Source organism: Cyclopterus lumpus, chromosome 20 (genome assembly GCF_009769545.1).
Source record: "Cyclopterus lumpus isolate fCycLum1 chromosome 20, fCycLum1.pri, whole genome shotgun sequence".
NCBI lineage: Eukaryota > Metazoa > Chordata > Actinopteri > Perciformes > Cyclopteridae > Cyclopterus > Cyclopterus lumpus.
This window is the reverse complement of record NC_046985.1, coordinates 4189344-4210746: the sequence shown is the minus strand read 5'-3', so window position 1 is coordinate 4210746 and position 21403 is coordinate 4189344. Positions and strand designations below refer to the sequence as shown.

At 39.8% G+C, this 21403-nt stretch overlaps 2 protein-coding genes across 2 annotated transcripts; one reads left to right on the top strand and one right to left on the bottom strand.

Moving 5' to 3' along the window:
- Nucleotides 1-348: 348 nt before the first annotated feature.
- LOC117749960 (V-set domain-containing T-cell activation inhibitor 1-like) lies at nt 349-12571 on the top strand. Its single transcript, XM_034560793.1, has 6 exons — nt 349-438; nt 1417-1728; nt 2461-2721; nt 2802-3089; nt 3229-3367; nt 11899-12571. Exons 1-6 carry the CDS (start codon nt 372-374, stop codon nt 11948-11950), a joined length of 1119 nt encoding a protein of 372 aa, XP_034416684.1. The 5' UTR covers nt 349-371; the 3' UTR covers nt 11951-12571.
- Nucleotides 12572-12854: 283 nt separating this feature from the next.
- On the bottom strand, nt 12855-21301 carry chrnd (cholinergic receptor, nicotinic, delta (muscle)). Its single transcript, XM_034560339.1, has 12 exons — nt 21244-21301; nt 19694-19839; nt 18998-19042; nt 17550-17659; nt 16790-16945; nt 16145-16254; nt 15261-15461; nt 15042-15153; nt 14841-14955; nt 14475-14685; nt 13522-13640; nt 12855-13037 (listed from the first exon to the last, which is right to left on the bottom strand). The coding sequence occupies exons 1-12, from the start codon at nt 21299-21301 to the stop codon at nt 12855-12857; spliced, it is 1566 nt and encodes a 521-aa protein (XP_034416230.1).
- Nucleotides 21302-21403: the final 102 nt, after the last annotated feature.

Below are 21403 nucleotides of genomic sequence, written 5' to 3'. Positions count from 1 at the left end.
TGAAGCAAGACTGGACCTCCCAGTTTGGATGAATTCTGGGTAATGAAGTTTTTACTAAATCCTCAGTCGTTCGGAAAACTTCAATTAGAAATGATTTTTCTATAAATATCCACTGACGTTCACTAGTTTAGAGAGAGAGAGAGAGAGAGAGGAGGCCTTAACATCAGTTAATGTTTAAATATATTTTGTAATCTTAAAACATTCTGACCTTTATCCTTCACACACTCTCACACACACACGCACGCACGCACACACACACACACTCACACACTTACACACACACACACACACACACACACCTTGAAAGGCGTGCCCTAAAATAGCCTCGGCTGTCATCAGATACACATGACTTGCCAACACTCAGCTGACGGATGGCTTTGTGGATCCGTGCCGTGTTTTTGGGGTTCTTGACCTTCGTGAGGACGGTCAACGGAGAAGGTGAGTCTAAACCTGAACCTGAACCTGAACCTGAGTCTAAACCTGAACCTGAACCTAATCCTAAAGTTTTAAACGGTAAAGTTTTGAAGCTTTCCATTTGCTCGTGTCTCAGCCCTTTAATCCCGTGACGAGGACTGAAGAGCAAAGTCCAGGGACTTTGACTGATTATGACGAGTCAGCATGTTTGAGCCTTTAAATTGATTAAAAAGCTAAAGAAATATGAGAAAATGTAGAGAAGAGAAACACTCGAACATTAAATCCATTGTGAAGCAGAACGACGAGAAGTCTCCTCCAGAAATGTTGAAGAACCAGATTCCTGAACACACACCTGCTGCTTTCAGTATTAATAACATTCATAGGAACAATTCTCACATCCACATTAACCTCACCCGGTGCTTTGCTTATGCTGCCCTTTAAATGTTGTTGTTGTTTTCTTTTTTCTCCTTTTAAATTCTTCACGGATAACCAGCTGGAGCCTTCAGCAGCCGAAGGGTTAAATATTAAGAGGAAATTATACGATCGCTGGAATTGTTCCATGAATTACGTAAAACATATGTTTGTCAATCTAACAAATCATTGTGCAAATCAAGAAAGTATAATTTTGTCATAAAACTGTTTTTACGTATGAAAACTAAAATATGGCAGGTGGGAGTTTATTTTGAAGTGTTATTTTGAAGTGATGTTTAAAACCAACCCCCCCCCCCCCATTTCTATCGTTATTATTATTACTATTGCTATTATTACCACTGTTGTCATTCATATTATTTTATTATTATCACTACTGTTACGATCATTATCATTATTATTATTTTCTTTTATTATTATTTTTTTTCTCCCACCAGTTCCCATTATTCATTCATTCATTCATGAACATGATGTATTGCTCTCTCTCTCTCATTACGCCGACGACACACAGTTATACATATCAACACAAATGAAACCTTAATCCTCGGGCTTTGTTCCCTGATGTGGTTCCAGATGCTGTGGACTGTGTTCTGGGGGGCAGCTGCATCTTACCGTGCAGCTTCCCCCCCGGAGGGGAAGTGGTCCTCTACTGGATTCAGGTGGCAACGGGAAACACGATCCACTACTTCTACAACAACCAGGACCAGGTGGAGCTGCAGGACCAGCACTTCAGAGGCCGGACGTCGCTGTTCAAGGACCAGATCTCCAGGGGGAACGCCTCGCTCCGGCTGACGGGGGTGCAGATTCAGGACCAAGGCCGATACCGATGCTACACCAGCAACAAGCCCGGCACCAAGGAGTCCTTTTCCAACTTGAACGTATACGGTATGAGAAATACACAGAATAAGAAAAAACTAACTACATATATATATAATATGAAGAACTCATCACATTTAATTTTTTTATTTCACAACTTAATAGAATTTGCATAATTGCATTCTCATATATTTTCGTGCATTTTTAAGCATTTTTCATAAATGTTCATGCATTTTTGTGAATTTTTGTGCATTTTCGTGCATTTACATGCATTTACATGCAGCTCTCAGCTGTTGTGAAGCTTCAGTCAGTAGAGAAACTGTGTTATATTAATATATAACTAATTATATGACATAATGATATAAATATGCAACCGCTCTACACACCCCTTCACTTTGATAAGTGTGCTTTAAGTGTGCTTACTGACACAGGAGCAACATACGGCGTGTTTCACCTGTTTGAAAGAATAAATGCACGCCGTGTCGTCAAAAGATATAATAACTTTTCTGTGGATCGCTCAGCCTCGGAGGGGGGGGGGGGGGGGGGGGGTCTGGACTCCTTTCAAGGCTGTGAGAACAAGGTCACAACAAGGTCACAGGACATACATACCCCCAAATTCCTTCATGTGCAAATAAACGTAACTATACAGACTTTCTAGAATTTATATATTTCATCCTTCTTGGTAATCAGACCTTTCTGAACGTAAAAAAATAAATGTTGCATTTCTGCTTTGTTTGTTAGAACAGACGCGATGACCATGGCCATTAGCATGAGCATTTTTTTTCTTTCTTTTCTTCGCAGCTCCGGTGCGTAAAGTCGACATTCGGCAGCTGGAGAACAGGATCACCTGCAGCTCAGAGGGGATCTACCCTGAACCTACGCTCACCTGGACCACCAAGCCTCCGTTTAACGAGACCCTCCAGAACCAAACCACAGTCCAGCAGACTGAGCAGCAGCTCTACAGCATCAGCAGCTTTCTGGTGGCTTCGGCTCCCGGTCTGGACTACAGCTGCACCGTCAGCACTCGAGTGAGCCAGAGGAGAGCCACGTGGTCTCTACCCAGTAGGTGTTTCTGAGAAGAAGCAGGTTCTGATGAGAAAGACCAGATATCTGATCACCTCTCTTCATCTGTGTGTTTTCAGCCAACATCAGTGGCTCACGCACTGAAACAACGATCCGCTGCAGGTCCTCAGAAGGTCCTCCAACAGGCCTCATCTGGAGGTTCAACCACAGTCAGATCATCCTGAACCAGACCGGGACCGACTACACGACCTCAGAGGACTGGAAGAAGCATGTGAAGAGCAGTTCTGAGTCAGGGATCCTCACGCTAAAGGACTTATCTTCAAGTCAGGAGGGCATTTACAGCTGTGAGCTCAGTGACGCTGAGGAGACCTACAGCAGCTTCTTTCTGAGGCTGGAGGGAAGTCCAGGTCAGAAGACACCAGCTGATAGATAATAATTTAGTATCACGCAGCAACTTGATGCTCAGTAGTTGTTGTTGGTGCACTCGGGAAAGTTTGGTTTAATTAGTTAATTAAACTTATTAAACTGACTCTTCTTCTGTTTCAGACAGTCACAATAATGTTGCAGAAATTGCAGGCTGGGTGATTGTAGTCTTTGTGGTTTGTGGATTAATCGCAGCAGCAATCTTTAAGTTGAAATATAAAAAGAGAAAGAAGAATTCACAACCCAACGGTCAAACCTCTGAGTAAGTACGTCCTCTGTGTTGAATACAGGAACTCTTCAAGAATTATGATCTTTTAATTACTGCAGCTAGTTTATATTCCCCAAATCATTTAGTAGGACACGACATGCTGTTATTAATTTATTTAATCAGTAATATTTACACATGTACGGCTGTATTAATGATGTATTGGGACAGGAGTTGATTACTATATATATATATATTTCCATGCGTTTATTGGCATTAACATGTATTGAAGTGATGAGACAAAGACAAGTTTCATGTATTTATCAAATGAATCAGTTAAAATCTACTTTCACATGATCTCTGTTACGAAGACGAGCTGTGATGATGATATGAGAGATTATTCACAGAGTTTCAGTGTTGAATTTCATCTAATTTGTGTCTGCAGAGATGAGATGAATCCACTAAATGGACAAAAGACGGAGGAAGATAAATAATGTGACACCCGGCGGTATGAAGAGAATGTAAACAAGAGGTCTGGAGCCAAATGAAGAGACAAACATCTCCACTTGGGGATCGAAGCATGAAGTTACACTTGAAGCTCTGATTTACTGCACTGAGAGCATGAACTTGAAGGCAGCATTCAGACACCAGCGAGGCCTTCTGTTGGTGCTCTTTAAACGTCCTCATCACTAAGTGTTATGAAGGACACTTGAAGGACAAAGACCTGCTCACTGCTCCCTGAACTCAATGTGCAGCTCGTTGATGAGCAGCTGCTCACAAACAGAAATCAGTTTTACATTAAATGATTTTCTGTTGATTCGAACACGTTTTGGTGTTTTTATTATTCGAATTATTGAACGCTTCATTCCGGGCCTTTGAAGGATCAGTGACATCCAGGAACAAACACTTGTTTTTATTGTCTACGAATAAACTGAAATAGCAGCCGTTAAAAAAGCTGAAATTGAAGATGTTGGTAAATTGCTTAAAGATTAAACACTGATGTTTAAGAAAAATAAGTTGCGTGAGGTAAAAAGTATCAATGAGTTAGCGAACAGTTTGTGCCATTGTTTATTTATTTATTTGATTGTTTTACCGGGACAGAACTCAAAGCTAATCCTCTATAATGATGATTTGGAGACTCTTCTCCTGGTTTAGGGAACATATTATTTATATTTTATTCTTTAATTTGTTTTACTTTGCTGAACAATAACACATGTATTATTAAAGGGAATTAACAGATGTTGGTGTAACTATAGAACCAAGATGTATCATTCATTTTGTTCAATTTATATCAAATATCCTTAATTTCCTCTCTAAGATCCTTGGGAAAGTCTTAGCAAATGAGTTGTGTGACTTTCATAATACTTTATTTGAGGAATTCCAGGGATCTGCTGGGACCTGCGGTTCTTTCTGCAAGAAAGGGGAAGAGTTCCTGCAACAGGGCGGTCAGGGCGTGTGCCGGGGGGAGGAAGGTGGTGTAACCGTGAGGAAGTCATCCAAGAGGTGGACGACGTACGGGAGTTTACGGACGTTTGCTAAGATCCTGCAGAGTGCTTCGGATAGGCAGTCGAAGGTCTTTGAGCTGCTCCTGCACCCGACGGGTCAGGCGTACGGCCAAGTAGTGTGCGCCCTTCCAGGAAACACCGGAAAGGTGCCAGTAGTCGGGGTGGGTGGGCATCATTTTCTCTGTAACGCTGTCCATCTGAACACATGACATCTATTGCTTCTGTCCACCCGGGGAGAGGGATCCTCCTCCTGTTGCTCTCCTGAAGGTTACTTCCCCTTTTTTTCCCCGTGAAAGGTTTTTTTAGTTTTTTCCTGATCCGAAGTGAGGTCAAAGGTCAGGGATGTCGTATGTGTACAGATTGTAAAGTCCTCTAAGGGAAATTTGTAATTTTATCTAATGAGGACCAAATAAAAGTATTTATCAAAATTAACTATACAAATACAGATGAAATAAAAGCAAACTAAAGCAGAAGAGAAATTATAAAAAGTTGATAGACGAAGACAAATGGTATGTGAAGAAGAATTAAGAGCCGCATTGACCGGAACAAACTAACTAGTAACTGAATATCAATAAATGAATCACAAAATAAAACCATCATGACGTTATGATGAAACTTTTTAACTCATTTAATTCATGCCACATTGAAAATAGCTGGAATTATACCTTTTAAAATGTGAAAAAAATGAATCTACACTTCACTCTTCAATTCTGTGAATTATCTTCGATCTCCACTGAATCTATTGACAAATATTGAAAAATATTTAAGGTTTATGAATAAAGTTTATGATTATGAACCACCCTGAGCCACGTTTATTTAATATTACCAGGACCGGATGGCAGATGGACCACGTGTTGTTGTTGTTGTCGTTGTGATAAATAAACCTCCTCTGGATGTTTACAGGTGTGTTTATGTTTCATTAAAACCATATGAAGACAAAATACAGATTTGACTCTGATGAAGGCTGGTACCACTGACACAACCTGTATTATGAGAAGAAATAGAACAACAACAATATAAAGAACAACTAGACCAAGAAGAACAACAACAACAACAATGACACAAAGATCAAGAACAAGATCAAGAACAAAAGCAAGAATAGAAACAATAAGGCCTGTCACGTGTCACTTATCTGGGCGTTTGACTCTCAGCTGAATAAAGAGGCTCAGATCCGTTTGGACGACGTTGTTTTGATATCACCAGCTGATAAACATGTCAAAGTCTGTCATGCACAGAAAACACGACTGAGGTTTTGTTTTTGAGAGGTGAGAAACACATTTTAATCATAATTAATTAGATAATAAGGAATGCAAAAGGCTGGTGAATGAATTGTTGCCACACCCTTCCGGAAGCACAGCTGACACTTCACGAGAGGACTCATCAGACCAGCCGGGCGTGTCGTCACATCAGCTGTGCACCTGCAGAACGCAGAACGCAGAACGCAGAACGCAGAACGCAGAACGCAGAAAGCAGAAAGCAGAAGCCAGAACGCCATCGACGGAGCGAGTGCAACCCGAGGAGGATGCAGCGCGTCGTGCTCCTGGTGGTCCTCGCTCTCCTGCAGAGTCGTGCAAGAGCAGGTGAGTCAGCCTCTGGTTTCTGGAATAAGATCAGACATGTTTGGTCTCTAGCCCAGAGAGGAAGGAGGCAGACGAGGACACTTAATGAGCAGAGGGAAGGAAGCTTCAGTGTCCTAAAGGAGACGGTTGTCTTCATGAAAAACATTGTGAAAGGATCTTAAAACAAAAGAGGCGCGAGACCCTGAAATGTTTTAATCTAGATTAATACATCAAGCTCAGACTGGAATCTTTTTCATTGGGCTTCATTAAAAACAATATCTTTAATATCTGCAAAAGTGACATAAAAACCTTTCAGTTAGGTCAAATATCAAAGATACAAAAGAAGATGATGCGTCATTAACTTTGAGAATCAGATATAAAGAACTAGTTGTGGGTAACAAGATGCCTTTAGTCAAATAAATCAGCTGTAAATGAGAATGAGTGCACAGATTATCGTGTCATCGTTAACTGGAATGCTGCAGAACCCGTCTGGACTCATTCCTCCACACTGAGGTGAAACCAGAGTCACACATTTGTTTATCCACCAGAGTTCATCGGAAGTGAATCGATACCTGTATTACAACTGGCAGCTGGTTTGTAAATTCCTGATGACATAATTTCCTGGTTACTGAAAAATGCTGCTGACCGAAAAAGAACACACACCCTTTAAAGTTTAAACTATACCTTTAGAACCATAACTGACCAACAGACCCTTTAAACTATACTTTTAGAACTATAACTGACCAACAGACCCTTTAAACTATACTTTTAGAACTATAACTGACCAACAGACCCTTTAAACTATACTTTTAGAACCATAACTGACCAACAGACCCTTTTTTAAACTATACCTTTAGAACCATAACTGACCAACAGACCCTTTAAACTATACTTTTAGAACCATAACTGACCAACAGACCCTTTAAACTATACTTTTAGAACCATAACTGACCAACAGACCCTTTAAACTATACTAGACCCTTTAAACTATACTTTTAGAACCATAACTGACCAACAGACCCTTTTTTAAACTATACCTTTAGAACCATAACTGACCAACAGACCCTTTAAACTATACTTTTAGAACCATAACTGACCAACAGACCCTTTTTTAAACTATACCTTTAGAACCATAACTGACCAACAGACCCTTTAAACTATACTTTTAGAACCATAACTGACCAACAGACCCTTTAAACTATACCTTTAGAACCATAACTGACCAACAGACCCTTTAAACTATACTTTTAGAACCATAAATGACCAACAGACCCTTTTTTAAACTATACTTTTAGAACCATAACTGACCAACAGACCCTTTAAACTATACTTTTAGAACCATAACTGACCAACAGACCCTTTAAACTATACCTTTAGAACCATAACTGACCAACAGACCCCTTTAAACTATACTTTTAGAACCATAAATGACCAACAGACCCTTTTTTAAACTATACTTTTAGAACCATAACTGACCAACAGACCCTTTAAACTATACTTTTAGAACCATAACTGACCAACAGACCCTTTAAACTATACTTTTAGAACCATAACTGACCAACAGACCCTTTAAACTATACCTTTAGAACAGACCCTTTAAACTATACTTTTAGAACCATAACTGACCAACAGACCCTTTTTTAAACTATACTTTTAGAACCATAACTGACCAACAGACCCTTTAAACTATACTTTTAGAACCATAACTGACCAACAGACCCTTTTTTAAACTATACCTTTAGAACCATAACTGACCAACAGACCCTTTAAACTATACTTTTAGAACCATAACTGACCAACAGACCCTTTAAACTATACCTTTAGAACAGACCCTTTAAACTATACTTTTAGAACCATAACTGACCAACAGACCCTTTTTTAAACTATACTTTTAGAACCATAACTGACCAACAGACCCTTTAAACTATACCTTTAGAACAGACCCTTTAAACTATACTTTTAGAACCATAACTGACCAACAGACCCTTTTTTAAACTATACTTTTAGAACCATAACTGACCAACAGACCCTTTAAACTATACTTTTAGAACCATAAATGACCAACAGACCCTTTTTTAAACTATACTTTTAGAACCATAACTGACCAACATACCCTTTAAACTATACTTTTAGAACCATAACTGACCAACAGACCCTTTAAACTATACTTTTAGAACCATAAATGACCAACAGACCCTTTTTTAAACTATACTTTTAGAACCATAACTGACCAACATACCCTTTAAACTATACTTTTAGAACCATAAATGACCAACAGACCCTTTAAACTATACTTTTAGAACCATAAATGACCAACAGACCCTTTTTTAAACTATACTTTTAGAACCATAACTGACCAACATACCCTTTAAACTATACTTTTAGAACCATAACTGACCAACAGACCCTTTAAACTATACTTTTAGAACCATAAATGACCAACAGACCCTTTTTTAAACTATACTTTTAGAACCATAACTGACCAACAGACCCTTTAAACTATACCTTTAGAACCATAACTGACCAACAGACCCCTTTAAACTATACTTTTAGAACCATAAATGACCAACAGACCCTTTTTTAAACTATACTTTTAGAACCATAACTGACCAACAGACCCTTTAAACTATACTTTTAGAACCATAACTGACCAACAGACCCTTTAAACTATACTTTTAGAACCATAACTGACCAACAGACCCTTTAAACTATACCTTTAGAACAGACCCTTTAAACTATACTTTTAGAACCATAACTGACCAACAGACCCTTTTTTAAACTATACTTTTAGAACCATAACTGACCAACAGACCCTTTAAACTATACTTTTAGAACCATAACTGACCAACAGACCCTTTTTTAAACTATACCTTTAGAACCATAACTGACCAACAGACCCTTTAAACTATACTTTTAGAACCATAACTGACCAACAGACCCTTTAAACTATACCTTTAGAACAGACCCTTTAAACTATACTTTTAGAACCATAACTGACCAACAGACCCTTTTTTAAACTATACTTTTAGAACCATAACTGACCAACAGACCCTTTAAACTATACCTTTAGAACAGACCCTTTAAACTATACTTTTAGAACCATAACTGACCAACAGACCCTTTTTTAAACTATACTTTTAGAACCATAACTGACCAACAGACCCTTTAAACTATACTTTTAGAACCATAAATGACCAACAGACCCTTTTTTAAACTATACTTTTAGAACCATAACTGACCAACATACCCTTTAAACTATACTTTTAGAACCATAACTGACCAACAGACCCTTTAAACTATACTTTTAGAACCATAAATGACCAACAGACCCTTTAAACTATACTTTTAGAACCATAACTGACCAACAGACCCTTTAAACTATACTTTTAGAACCATAACTGACCAACAGACCCTTTAAACTATACTTTTAGAACCATAAATGACCAACAGACCCTTTTTTAAACTATACTTTTAGAACCATAACTGACCAACATACCCTTTAAACTATACTTTTAGAACCATAACTGACCAACAGACCCTTTAAACTATACTTTTAGAACCATAAATGACCAACAGACCCTTTTTTAAACTATACTTTTAGAACCATAACTGACCAACAGTGGCACTCTGAGATTCTTGAACGAAGAGTGCCTTACAAATAGAATGCATTATTATTATTATTATTATTATTATTATTAACAGACCCTTTAAACTATACTTTTAGAACCATAACTGACCAACAGTCTCGTTACCTGATGTGTTGCAGATGACGAGGTGTCCTGCGTTTTCATGGGGAGCTGCATTTTACCGTGCAGATTCACGACTGATGAGGGTTTACTCTTACATTGGCATCTGGATACACAAAAAAAACTCGTCCACTCCTTCTACAACAACGAAGACAACCTCACCAAACAGAACAAGAGCTTCAGAAGCAGGACGTCTCTGTTCAATGATGAGATCTCCAGAGGAAACGCCTCTCTCCTGCTGAAGGGGGTGAAGGTTCAGGATGAGGGCAAATACGAGTGCTACATCAGCCAAGACAAGACTGGCGTCAAATCGTCATTCATCAACCTAAAAGTGGACGGTATGAGAATGAGACACTCAGCAGAGGTTCATTTCACCACAAAGTCCACTTTCAAAGCTATTTAAACTTTTTTGAATTTCTTTTCTTCGCAGCTCCGGTGCGTAAAGTCGACATTCGGCAGCTGGAGAACAGGATCACCTGCAGCTCAGAGGGGATCTACCCTGAACCTGCGCTCACCTGGACCACCAAGCCTCCGTTTAACGAGACCCTCCAGAACCAAACCACAGTCCCTCAGACTGAGCAGCAGCTCTACAGCATCAGCAGCTTTCTGGTGGCTTCGGCTCCCGGTCTGGACTACAGCTGCACCGTCAGCACTCGAGTGAGCCAGAGGAGAGCCACGTGGTCTCTACCCAGTAGGTCTTTCTGAGAAGAAGCAGGTTCTGATGAGAAAGACCAGATATCTGATCACCTCTCTTCATCTGTGTGTTTTCAGCCAACATCAGTGGCTCACGCACTGAAACAACGATCCGCTGCAGGTCCTCAGAAGGTCCTCCAACAGGCCTCATCTGGAGGTTCAACCACAGTCAGATCATCCTGAACCAGACCGGGACCGACTACACGACCTCAGAGGACTGGAAGAAGCATGTGAAGAGCAGTTCTGAGTCAGGGATCCTCACGCTAAAGGACTTATCTTCAAGTCAGGAGGGCATTTACAGCTGTGAGCTCAGTGACGCTGAGGAGACCTACAGCAGCTTCTTTCTGAGGCTGGAGGGAAGTCCAGGTCAGAAGACACCAGGTGATAGATAATAATTTAGTATCACGCAGCAACTTGATGCTCAGTAGTTGTTGTTGGTGCACTCGGGAAAGTTTGGTTTAATTAGTTAATTAAACTAATTAAACTGACTCTTCTTCTGTTTCAGACAGTCACAATATTGGCGCAGCAATTGCAATTGCGGGAGTCATTGTGGTTTGTGGATTAATCGCAGCAGCAATCTTTATGTTTGTGAAATATAAAAAGAGAAAGAAGAATTCACAACCCAACGGTCAAACCTCTGAGTAAGTACGTCCTCTGTGTTGAATACAGGAACTCTTCATGAATTATGATCTTTTAATTACTGCAGCTAGTTTATATTCCCCAAATCATTTAGTAGGACACGACATGCTGTTATTAATTTATTTAATCAGTAATATTTACACATGTACGGCTGTATTATTGATGTATTGGGACAGGAGTTGATTACTATATATATATATATATATATATATATATATATATATATATATATATATATATATATATATATATATATATATCCATGCGTTTATTGCCATTAACATGTATTGAAGTGATGAGACAAAGACAAGTTTCATGTATTTATCAAATGAATCAGTTAAAATCTACTTTCACATGATCTCTGTTACGAAGACGAGCTGTGATGATGATATGAGAGATTATTCACAGAGTTTCAGTGTTGAATTTCATCTAATTTGTGTCTGCAGAGAACATGAGATGAATCCACTAAATGGACAAAAGACGGAGGAAGATAAATAATGTGACACCCGGCGGTATGAAGAGAATGTAAACAAGAGGTCTGGAGCCAAATGAAGAGACAAACATCTCCACTTGGGGATCGAAGCATGAAGTTACACTTGAAGCTCTGATTTACTGCACTGAGAGCATGAACTTGAAGGCAGCATTCAGACACCAGCGAGGCCTTCTGTTGGTGCTCTTTAAACGTCCTCATCACTAAGTGTTATGAAGGACACTTGAAGGACAAAGACCTGCTCACTGCTCCCTGAACGCTTCATAAATATATATTTTTTTCCATTTCATGATTTCAGGGCCTTTGAAGGATCAGTGACTTCCATACTTCTGTATAACTTTGCAGCTAAACGACGCATTTCCTCATTTCTGCTGTTGGAGATACGGTTTTTACACGAAAACACACTTTTCTCTTTTTATTATTGTATTTGTGTTTTTATTATTGTTTGTTTTTGGTTTTTTTGTGTCTGTTTTTGTTTGTGTCATCAATTGTGATTCTTCCACACTTTGTTACTTATTTAGTCTTCATAAATTATAATGAGCCTACAAGAAAACCTGAAGCAGTATTTTCTCGTATTCTCACCAGCTAAAAAAATAAAATAAAATCGTATTAATTTGTCTTTAAATTCATCAAGATTCTCCTCCTCCTTTTCATCATCGAATCGTTATTCCGTCTATTTTAAAACTGTATTTCAAACTGATTGTAACAAAAATAAAACTGGATTGTTTTAACAGACAATGGAAACAAAACAAATCAAAGATGTCTGCTGAGTGTAAATGTTTAATCAAACCACACAAATAAAAATACAAATAGTGATACACTGATGTAGTTATTCCCTACAAAGTTAAGATGAAAACACACAGCTATGTAACTGGAAACCAACGTGTGTGTGTGTGTGTGTGTGTGTGTGTATCACAGCAGCCGGGGGTTCTCCTCTCTGTAGTCGTGCGAGTCTCCTTGGAAGGGCAGGTGTGGAGGATGGTTACAGATCCCCATCAGGAAGATGATGATGGTGCCCACGGTCATCACCGGGGTCACCACGAAGAGGCAGAGGCGGTCCACCGTGCGGGCGATGCCGCTCCAGTTGTCTTTTTCCTGTGAAGAGAACAAGCGTATTTTTACATTTTCCACATCTAACTCGGTGAATTAAGAGTTTATTTTGACCAAACCGGAGTTGTTGGACAAGGAAAGACAAATAATGAAAGAAGTGTGTAAAGTTACTGTTTCTGGTGATGGAGTCTGGTGGCGTTGAGGAGAACATATTCATTGTATGGTTTAATTTATTATATATTTAAATAGGGGTGAAGATTAGAGGTTTTTTTTAGTCCAGGGATACGTTATACGAGACTTAAACCATTTATAAACGATTAACTACAGTTTGTGAAATGGAAATGATCTTATTCTCTCTCCTTCTTTTTGCACATTAATAACGTACAAGCACTTTTTACATATAAACTTAGAAAATAAAAAATAGCAGACAAAAACTTTTAAAAAAACAATACGGAAATCATAAAAAGTACGATACAATCAAATACAGTAAAAAAAAAACTAAATAAAAAGTTGTTTTAAGGTGACCCACCTCGTTGTAGGCGTTCTTGTTGCGCATGTGCTTGATGATGTAATTCGCTCCGTCCACAGCCGGCTTCATCTCCGCATACAGCTGATCTGTGACTCCGCCTTCATCCTTCGGCTTCACGACTACACACAAACACACACACACGGAGAGACAAAAAACGTTATTTGGTACGTAGTTAGAAACTTTATTGTCCAGGAAATTATGAGAATAAACAGCATCAAGTTAAAAATAAACATTCTGAGTAATAGGTTTATTAAAGATGAATTTGTATTTATTGCATTTGGAAGGAAGGAAACTTTTCTGTCTTTAAAGTCAGTTTCAGCTCGTTGTTTATCAGCTGTTCTGGTTGACTCTCACGGCTCTCATGTAAAAAGCCTCCGTTACAGAGCAGCTGGTTAACATTCAGCAGATAAAGAGACAGGTATTCACATCAGGAGGTGGAGACCAAAAACGGAGATAAAAGAGAGAGAATAACGGACACAAAGACTCTGAAGGAATCACCCTGTTGCTCTCCAACTACTGGATGTGGAAATAAAGTGGAATATATCCAGTTAAAAAGGTGAAAATATGTAAAGCTTGTTTCTGCTGCTAACAAGTAGCCCAAGTTGTTTGCAGTAATGTCATTTTCTGCCACCAGGGGTCTCTCAATCGAAAAAGGCGTAGTTTGGCGAAGCAGCGCGGGATCATGGGAGTTGTTGTCCTCGTTGAACGCTAACGTTAGCTCAGCCAGTTCATCATCTGGTTCATTCATCAGGTTAAAATAGAGTTAAAAACCACCAAAACCTAAAAGTGTATCGTACTAATGTGACTTAAACTTAAAGAGTCAGTTTACGATCGCCAGGCGACCGAATGAAACGCACCCTTATCTTGATTTTTGGGGAAAAAGTACACAACTAAACAACATAAACAACAGAGTTGTCTAGTTGCTTGAAGACGCTGTGGCGTCGTGGACCTACTGGCAGCGTGCGTGGCCCGCGCCGCCAGGCCGTGGCGCTCCGACTGCTTCTCGAACATCAGCTCGCTGCGACTCTTCACGCTGTAGTATTCCTCCGCCGAGGCGATGTAGCCCACCGAGCTGGAGCGCCGCGGCAACGCTCCGTCCCAGCGAGGCTCCTCCTCCGAGGGGCGGGACATGCGCAGGATGCGGGGCAGCCGCTCGAGGAAGAACTGGACGGGCAAATAAACAAATAAGCAAACAAACGGCCGCACGATCAAAGTCAAGTTCTTTTTTTCTTTTCTTTTTTTTTACACGACAGTCCACATACACACATGTATGTGTGCGAGTGTGTGTGTGTGTGTGTGTGTGTGTGTGTGTGTGTTACCTTCATGGTCCAGTCAGACATGACGTGTGTGCTCGGTGTCCTGAAGTGCAGGTTGAGGACGACCACACAGTTCAACACCACCACCGTCACCAACACCATGATGAACATCAGATATCTGAGAGACACACAAACACACACACCTCTAATAAAGTTGAGAATTACTGTGTGTATTGTGTGTGAGAGTGTGTGTGCGTTTCTTACTTGACAATAAGTGGAACAGACATGGAAGTCTCCGGCAGCCTTTGAGAGATCAGCAGCAGGAAGACGGACTGAGCCAGCAGCACCGAGATGGACAAGGTCATCTTCTCCCCACCTGCACACACACACACACACACACACACAAACACACACCAGTTTACGAACCCAGCGTTTAAGTGCGTGCAGGTGAGTAAATGGAGCGCTTCCCGGCGGGGCACTGACTGTCGGCGGGGAGGTAGTAGACGAGCGAGGCCAGGAAGGAGATGAGCACGCAGGGGATGATGATGTTGACGATGTAGAAGAGCGGCTTGCGCTTGATGACCAGGTAGAAGGTGATGTCCTGGTGCTTGTTGCTCTCCATGGGGATGTGCTTGTAGGTGTTTCTCTTGGCCGGCCGGTGGTTGATCTCCCACTCGCCGTTCTCTGGGCGGAGGAAATGAAACACCGAAGTCACACAAGCTAACTAACCGACCGATGGTGGGAATCTCTGTTTTTATGAATGGAGTCTGAGGGGAGATAACGGCTCCAGTTCCACTAGGAACTAAAATGCTGCAGGAATGAAAACTAGAAACAACTTTATTGATTGATTCTTTGCACTAGTGAGGCAAAATATTTTTGAGAAAAGGGCCACAATGTTTTTTAAATCAAAGGGGTTCATACTTTGTAAAGTGAACATTTTAGGACATTCCCAGAGCTTTTTATTATATAAATGTGTAATTTTTACCATCATTATTTACAGTAAACAAAACCGTTATAAAACGATCCAATTCATTGCTTTTCTTGTTCCTATATTATACTGATATCAGAAAATGAGTTCTAGCATTTTAATTGTGAAAGAAACCTCCAAAATAAATTTGTTTAGATCAACACATGCTGCAAACAGTAGCAGCAATAATAATAATAATAATAATAATAAAGTAAAATATGAAAAGACAATGCTAGAACGTTTTGTTTATATTACGCTGGAACCTGATATTTATTAATATATACAAGCGGTTGGGAGGACGCTCGTATATATTAATAAATATAAATATGTATTAATATATATCTTAATAAATATCAATATGTATTCATATATATAAATATGAATATGTATTAACGCGTACCGGTGAAGCTCGCCGGGTCGATGATGATCCACTCCACCGTCCATGTGTTGACTCCGTCCCCGTCCTGCTTCAGCAGCATCTGGATCTCTCTGGCGTTGTAGGTTAGAGAGCTGCAAAGCAACATGGGAAATGTAGTTTTTTAATCAAATTTCAGAATTGATAACCAGAAGAAAACTTCTACTACATATATTCTCTAGAAAGTGTTTTTTTTTGCTGCTCAAAAGTCTGCAGCTGGTCTGAACTGTCGTGTGATCTTTTGTGATTTATTGGTTAAATAGTATTTGTTTAAATCTCCTTTTGAGTCCTTGATTTGTTGTTTTGTAAGCTCAGTTTTCTGATGTTTTTTGTGGATTTCTGCACCTTTATGATAAAACAATCAACATTTAAATCATGATACATTTGTTTGCAGTTTGTATGTTCATTATTCTGATCTGTAAAATATGAAAAATCTGGTCAAAATGAGAGAAAGAACATTTCTCCCAATTAAACCCAATTAAAGTTGCGTATGTAAAGCACATTTCTCCAGATTGTTGACCTTCTGCCACAAAGTAAACATGTAAACACACTGGACAAGTGTCCTATTTCCGACAACTTCTCCTGTGCCTTAAATGCACCACGTGACACCGTCTGGTTCAAGCGCCTCACGTGAATTTGAGCGTGCAGTTCTGCCAGTCGAAGGGGAAGTAGTTGACGTTGATGGAGCAGGAGGAGCGGAAGATGGCGGGAGGTAACCAGTAGCAGAGACCAGTATTATCTACCAGTACGTTGCTGTAGTAGGCCACCTGGAACTGGGCGTCGTTACTGGCAGAGAGAGAAGGCAGGAAGGATTACAGCACACACACGTATACACATAAATGCACCTAGACAAGTGATTTTACCCAACTTTAAAATCTTTTGAATACGTGTTGATGTCTTTGCTGTCTTTGACATTCAAGTGCATCCAAAATGTGGCGGTAAAGACAATCAGCGCTTCTTCAAGACAAGACGTGTGAACATGGCATAACAGCACATAATGACGGTCTCTCGTTTAAAATGAACACTTTTGAGATGTGTAGTTGAACTTCATCTGTGTATTATCTTATTACACGAGGCAAACACACGAGGATCGAACCCTGAGGAACACCACGAAGCAGTTTCAGATGAAGAAGCACGTGTTCGCCCCAATTTATACATTTATATTTAAATTAATTAACAAATGTATTTATTCTGATCTTTTCTGTCAGCCAAAATCACTCAATTATTCTACATATAGAATATATTCTGTATAAAGAGTTACTTCTCAATGAAGCTTAGGGCTGCCAGTGTTATAGAATAATAAAAGTGAGAGCTGTTGAATGTATTGGAGGCTTGGAAGATGTTTCTGTGTCCACACATGTAAATAAACCAGAAGGAAAGTGGATCTCACTTGTTTTCCAGCACGATCTCCGGCAGCCACACCATGTTGGTGGGCAGGCGGAGCATGTCGATGCCATCGAACTCCGTCACGTTCCATGACAGACGGTAGTCCGTCCACGTCTGTGAAGGAACGAACACACGCAGTAAACGTGGAGCACTCGGTTACTTCCACGTAACGTAAACGTGGAGCACTCGGTTACTTCCACGTAACGTAAACGTGGAGCACTCGGTTACTTCCACGTAACGTAAACGTGGAGCACTCGGTTACTTCCACGTAACGTAAACGTGGAGCACTCGGTTACTTTAATATAATGTAAACGTGGAGCACTCGGTTACTTTAATATAATGTGAACGTGGAGCACTCGGTTACTTTAATATAATGTGAACGTGGAGCACTCGGTTACTTCCACGTAACGTAAACGTGGAGCACTCGGTTACTTTAATATAATGTGAACGTGGAGCACTCGGTTACTTCCACGTAACGTAAACGTGGAGCACTCGGTTACTTCAATATAATGTAAACGTGGCGCACTCGGTTACTTCAATATAATGTAAACGTGGAGCACTCGGTTACTTCCACGTAACGTAAACGTGGAGCACTCGGTTACTTCAATATAATGTAAACGTGGAGCACTCGGTTACTTCCACGTAACGTAAACGTGGAGCACTCGGTTACTTCAACGTAGCGTAAACGTGGAGCACTCGGTTACTTTAATATAATGTAAACGTGGAGCACTCGGTTACTTTAATATAATGTAAACGTGGAGCACTCGGTTACTTCCACGTAACGTAAACGTGGAGCACTCGGTTACTTCAATATAATGTAAACGTGGAGCACTCGGTTACTTTAATATAATGTAAACGTGGAGCACTCGGTTACTTCCACGTAACGTAAACGTGGAGTACTCGGTTACTTCAACGTAACGTAAACGTGGAGCACTCGGTTACTTCAATATAATGTAAACGTGGCGCACTCGGTTACTTCAATATAATGTAAACGTGGAGCACTCGGTTACTTCCACGTAACGTAAACGTGGAGCACTCGGTTACTTCAATATAATGTAAACGTGGAGCACTCGGTTACTTCCACGTAACGTAAACGTGGAGCACTCGGTTACTTCAACGTAGCGTAAACGTGGAGCACTCGGTTACTTTAATATAATGTAAACGTGGAGCACTCGGTTACTTTAATATAATGTAAACGTGGAGCACTCGGTTACTTCCACGTAACGTAAACGTGGAGCACTCGGTTACTTCAATATAATGTAAACGTGGAGCACTCGGTTACTTTAATATAATGTAAACGTGGAGCACTCGGTTACTTCCACGTAACGTAAACGTGGAGTACTCGGTTACTTCAACGTAACGTAAACGCGGAGCACTCGGTTACTTCAACGTAGCGTAAACGCGGAGCACTCGGTTACTTCAACGTAGCGCGACAGCGTGGCGTTCACTCACGTGATCGATCCAGACATTTGTGAGCAGAGTCTCGTCCACTTCTTTCTGCAGAGGAAAACAAAATAACAAATCAGAAGATCACTTACACGTTTTACTTTTAAAACCCTCTTTTTTAAACTTTTTAAAATTAAAGACCCACTGGAGTATCAAAACTATTTTTACTTAATTATTAAGTATACATTTATTGTATTTCTTTAACTGTATTTTATTTCTGCAGCGGTAACGTGAGCAACATTCGGTTTGGAAACTTAAAATCTAATATCTGAATTAAAATGTAAACATAATCACATATGTTGTAATAACACTGTATTCAGCAACTAACAATTATATATTCTTTATTCAGGATGGAGGATATTTCAGTGATTTTTTTTTTTTAAACTTAAAGCATCTTTTTTTGTTTGTTTGTGCTGCAACAATTATTTTCCAAATAAATCAATTAATCGTTTGGTCAACGAAAAAATATCAGAACGGTGAAAATCTTTATGTTCAAAATCCAAAGATATTCAGTTCAATATGAAATGTCATTTTCTGCCATTTCTGCATGAAAAATTACTCTAACTTCAGATTAATTGGCGATATTTTTCCCGTCAATCGACAATTTGTTGCAGCTTCTAGTTCCAAACGCTTCCGTTGGATCAGACTCAGTAACCCTTTAATAACCCTTTAATACCCCTTTGACTCCAGAGTCTTCCTCACCAGAGAGATGAGGTTGGACAGTGTGAGCGCGAGGTAGACGTCCACGGCGTCCTGCTGCTGCTCCACGGGACGAAGCTCCTTGATGTAGCCTCGCTCCTTAATCAGGTAGTTGATGAGCCGCTCCTCCTCGTTCCTGCTCCAGCAGCCTGAAACCAGAGACCCATGAATATATACATGTACCTCTGAGATGTAGTACAGTATCAAGTACATGTACCACTGAGATGTAGTACAGTAACAAGTAGCATATGTACCTCTGAGATGAAGTACAATAACAAGTACTATATGTATCTCTGAGATGTAGTACAGTAACAAGTACATGCACTTCTGAGATGTAGTTCAGTAACAAGTAGCATATGTACCTCTGAGATGAAGTACAATAACAAGTACTATATGTATCTCTGAGATGTAGTTCAGTAACAAGTAGCATATGTACCTCTGAGATGAAGTACAATAACAAGTACTATATGTATCTCTGAGATGTAGTACAGTAACAAGTAGCATATGTACCTCTGAGATGAAGTACAATAACAAGTACTATATGTATCTCTGAGATGTAGTTCAGTAACAAGTACCATATGTACCTCTGAGATGAAGTACAATAACAAGTACTATATGTATCTCTGAGATGTAGTACAGTATCAAGTACATGTACCACTGAGATGTAGTACAGTAACAAGTACATGCAGCTCTGAGATGTAGTACAGTAACAAGTACCATATGTACCTCTGAGATGAAGTACAATAACAAGTACCATATGTACCTCTGAGATGAAGTACAATAACAAGTACTATATGTACCACTGAGATGTAGTACAGTAACAAGTACAATATGTATCTCTGAGATGTAGTACAGTAACAAGTACCATATGTATCTCTGAGATGAAGTACAGTAACAAGTACCATATGTACCTCTGAGATGAAGTACAATAACAAGTACTATATGTATCTCTGAGATGAAGTACAGTAACAAGTACCATATGTACCTCTGAGATGAAGTACAATAACAAGTACTATATGTATCTCTGAGATGTAGTTCAGTAACAAGTACCATATGTACCACAGATGTAGTGCAGAAGTAGAAAGAGAAAATGGAAATACTCAAGAAAGAAAACTAATTGTACATTCCACCACTAACAGATATCAAACACAAGTAAAATACAACACACACACACACACACACACACACACACACACAGGTCATATTTCAGGGTCACACAGCAGCTGTGAGACCAGCTGCCCTGTACACACTACCCTGTAAACACGGCCATCTTTGTTTGTACTGTCATGTATTGACTTATAACTTCCTCACAGCTAAAATACAACTTATTGTTTACAATTCGTCTTGCAATTCTTTAATTCTTTTTACTTATTTCTGACATTTAATTCTTAATTCAAAAGGACTAAAGTAGCGCTGCAACCTCCAACTATGTGAACTATCGATGACTCTGACAATCAATTAGTCTATAGGATGTCATATTGCAGTAAAAAGTCCCCAAGCTTCACGACAACAAAAGGTAAACAACTAATTGTGTGAGATTGAAAGGAACTCACCGGGTGAGAGCAGCAAGAGCAGGAAGGCGGCGCTCAGAGCTGCAGGCCGGAGCTTCATGGCGGACTGGAGGCGAGAAGAAGAGCCGGCTGGCTTCTAGAGTCGGAGTGAGTGACGGGCAGCAGCTGCAGGAGTATGGAGCCAAATCCAGGCCAATAGTTT

Excerpts from the sequence above, each read along its gene's own strand:
- LOC117749960 (XM_034560793.1), top strand. The coding sequence starts at position 372 with ATGGCTTTGTGGATCCGTGCCGTGTTTTTGGGGTTCTTGACCTTCGTG. Across the intron at positions 1,729-2,460 it reads TTCCAACTTGAACGTATACG|CTCCGGTGCGTAAAGTCGAC; the intron begins GTATGAGAAATA and ends TTTTCTTCGCAG. Across the intron at positions 3,368-11,898 it reads CCCAACGGTCAAACCTCTGA|AGAACATGAGATGAATCCAC; the intron begins GTAAGTACGTCC and ends TTGTGTCTGCAG.
- chrnd (XM_034560339.1), bottom strand. The coding sequence starts at position 21,301 with ATGAAGCTCCGGCCTGCAGCTCTGAGCGCCGCCTTCCTGCTCTTGCTG. Across the intron at positions 15,462-16,144 it reads CGACCCGGCGAGCTTCACCG|AGAACGGCGAGTGGGAGATC; the intron begins GTACGCGTTAAT and ends TCCTCCGCCCAG. Across the intron at positions 15,154-15,260 it reads CTACTACCTCCCCGCCGACA|GTGGGGAGAAGATGACCTTG; the intron begins GTCAGTGCCCCG and ends GTGTGTGTGCAG.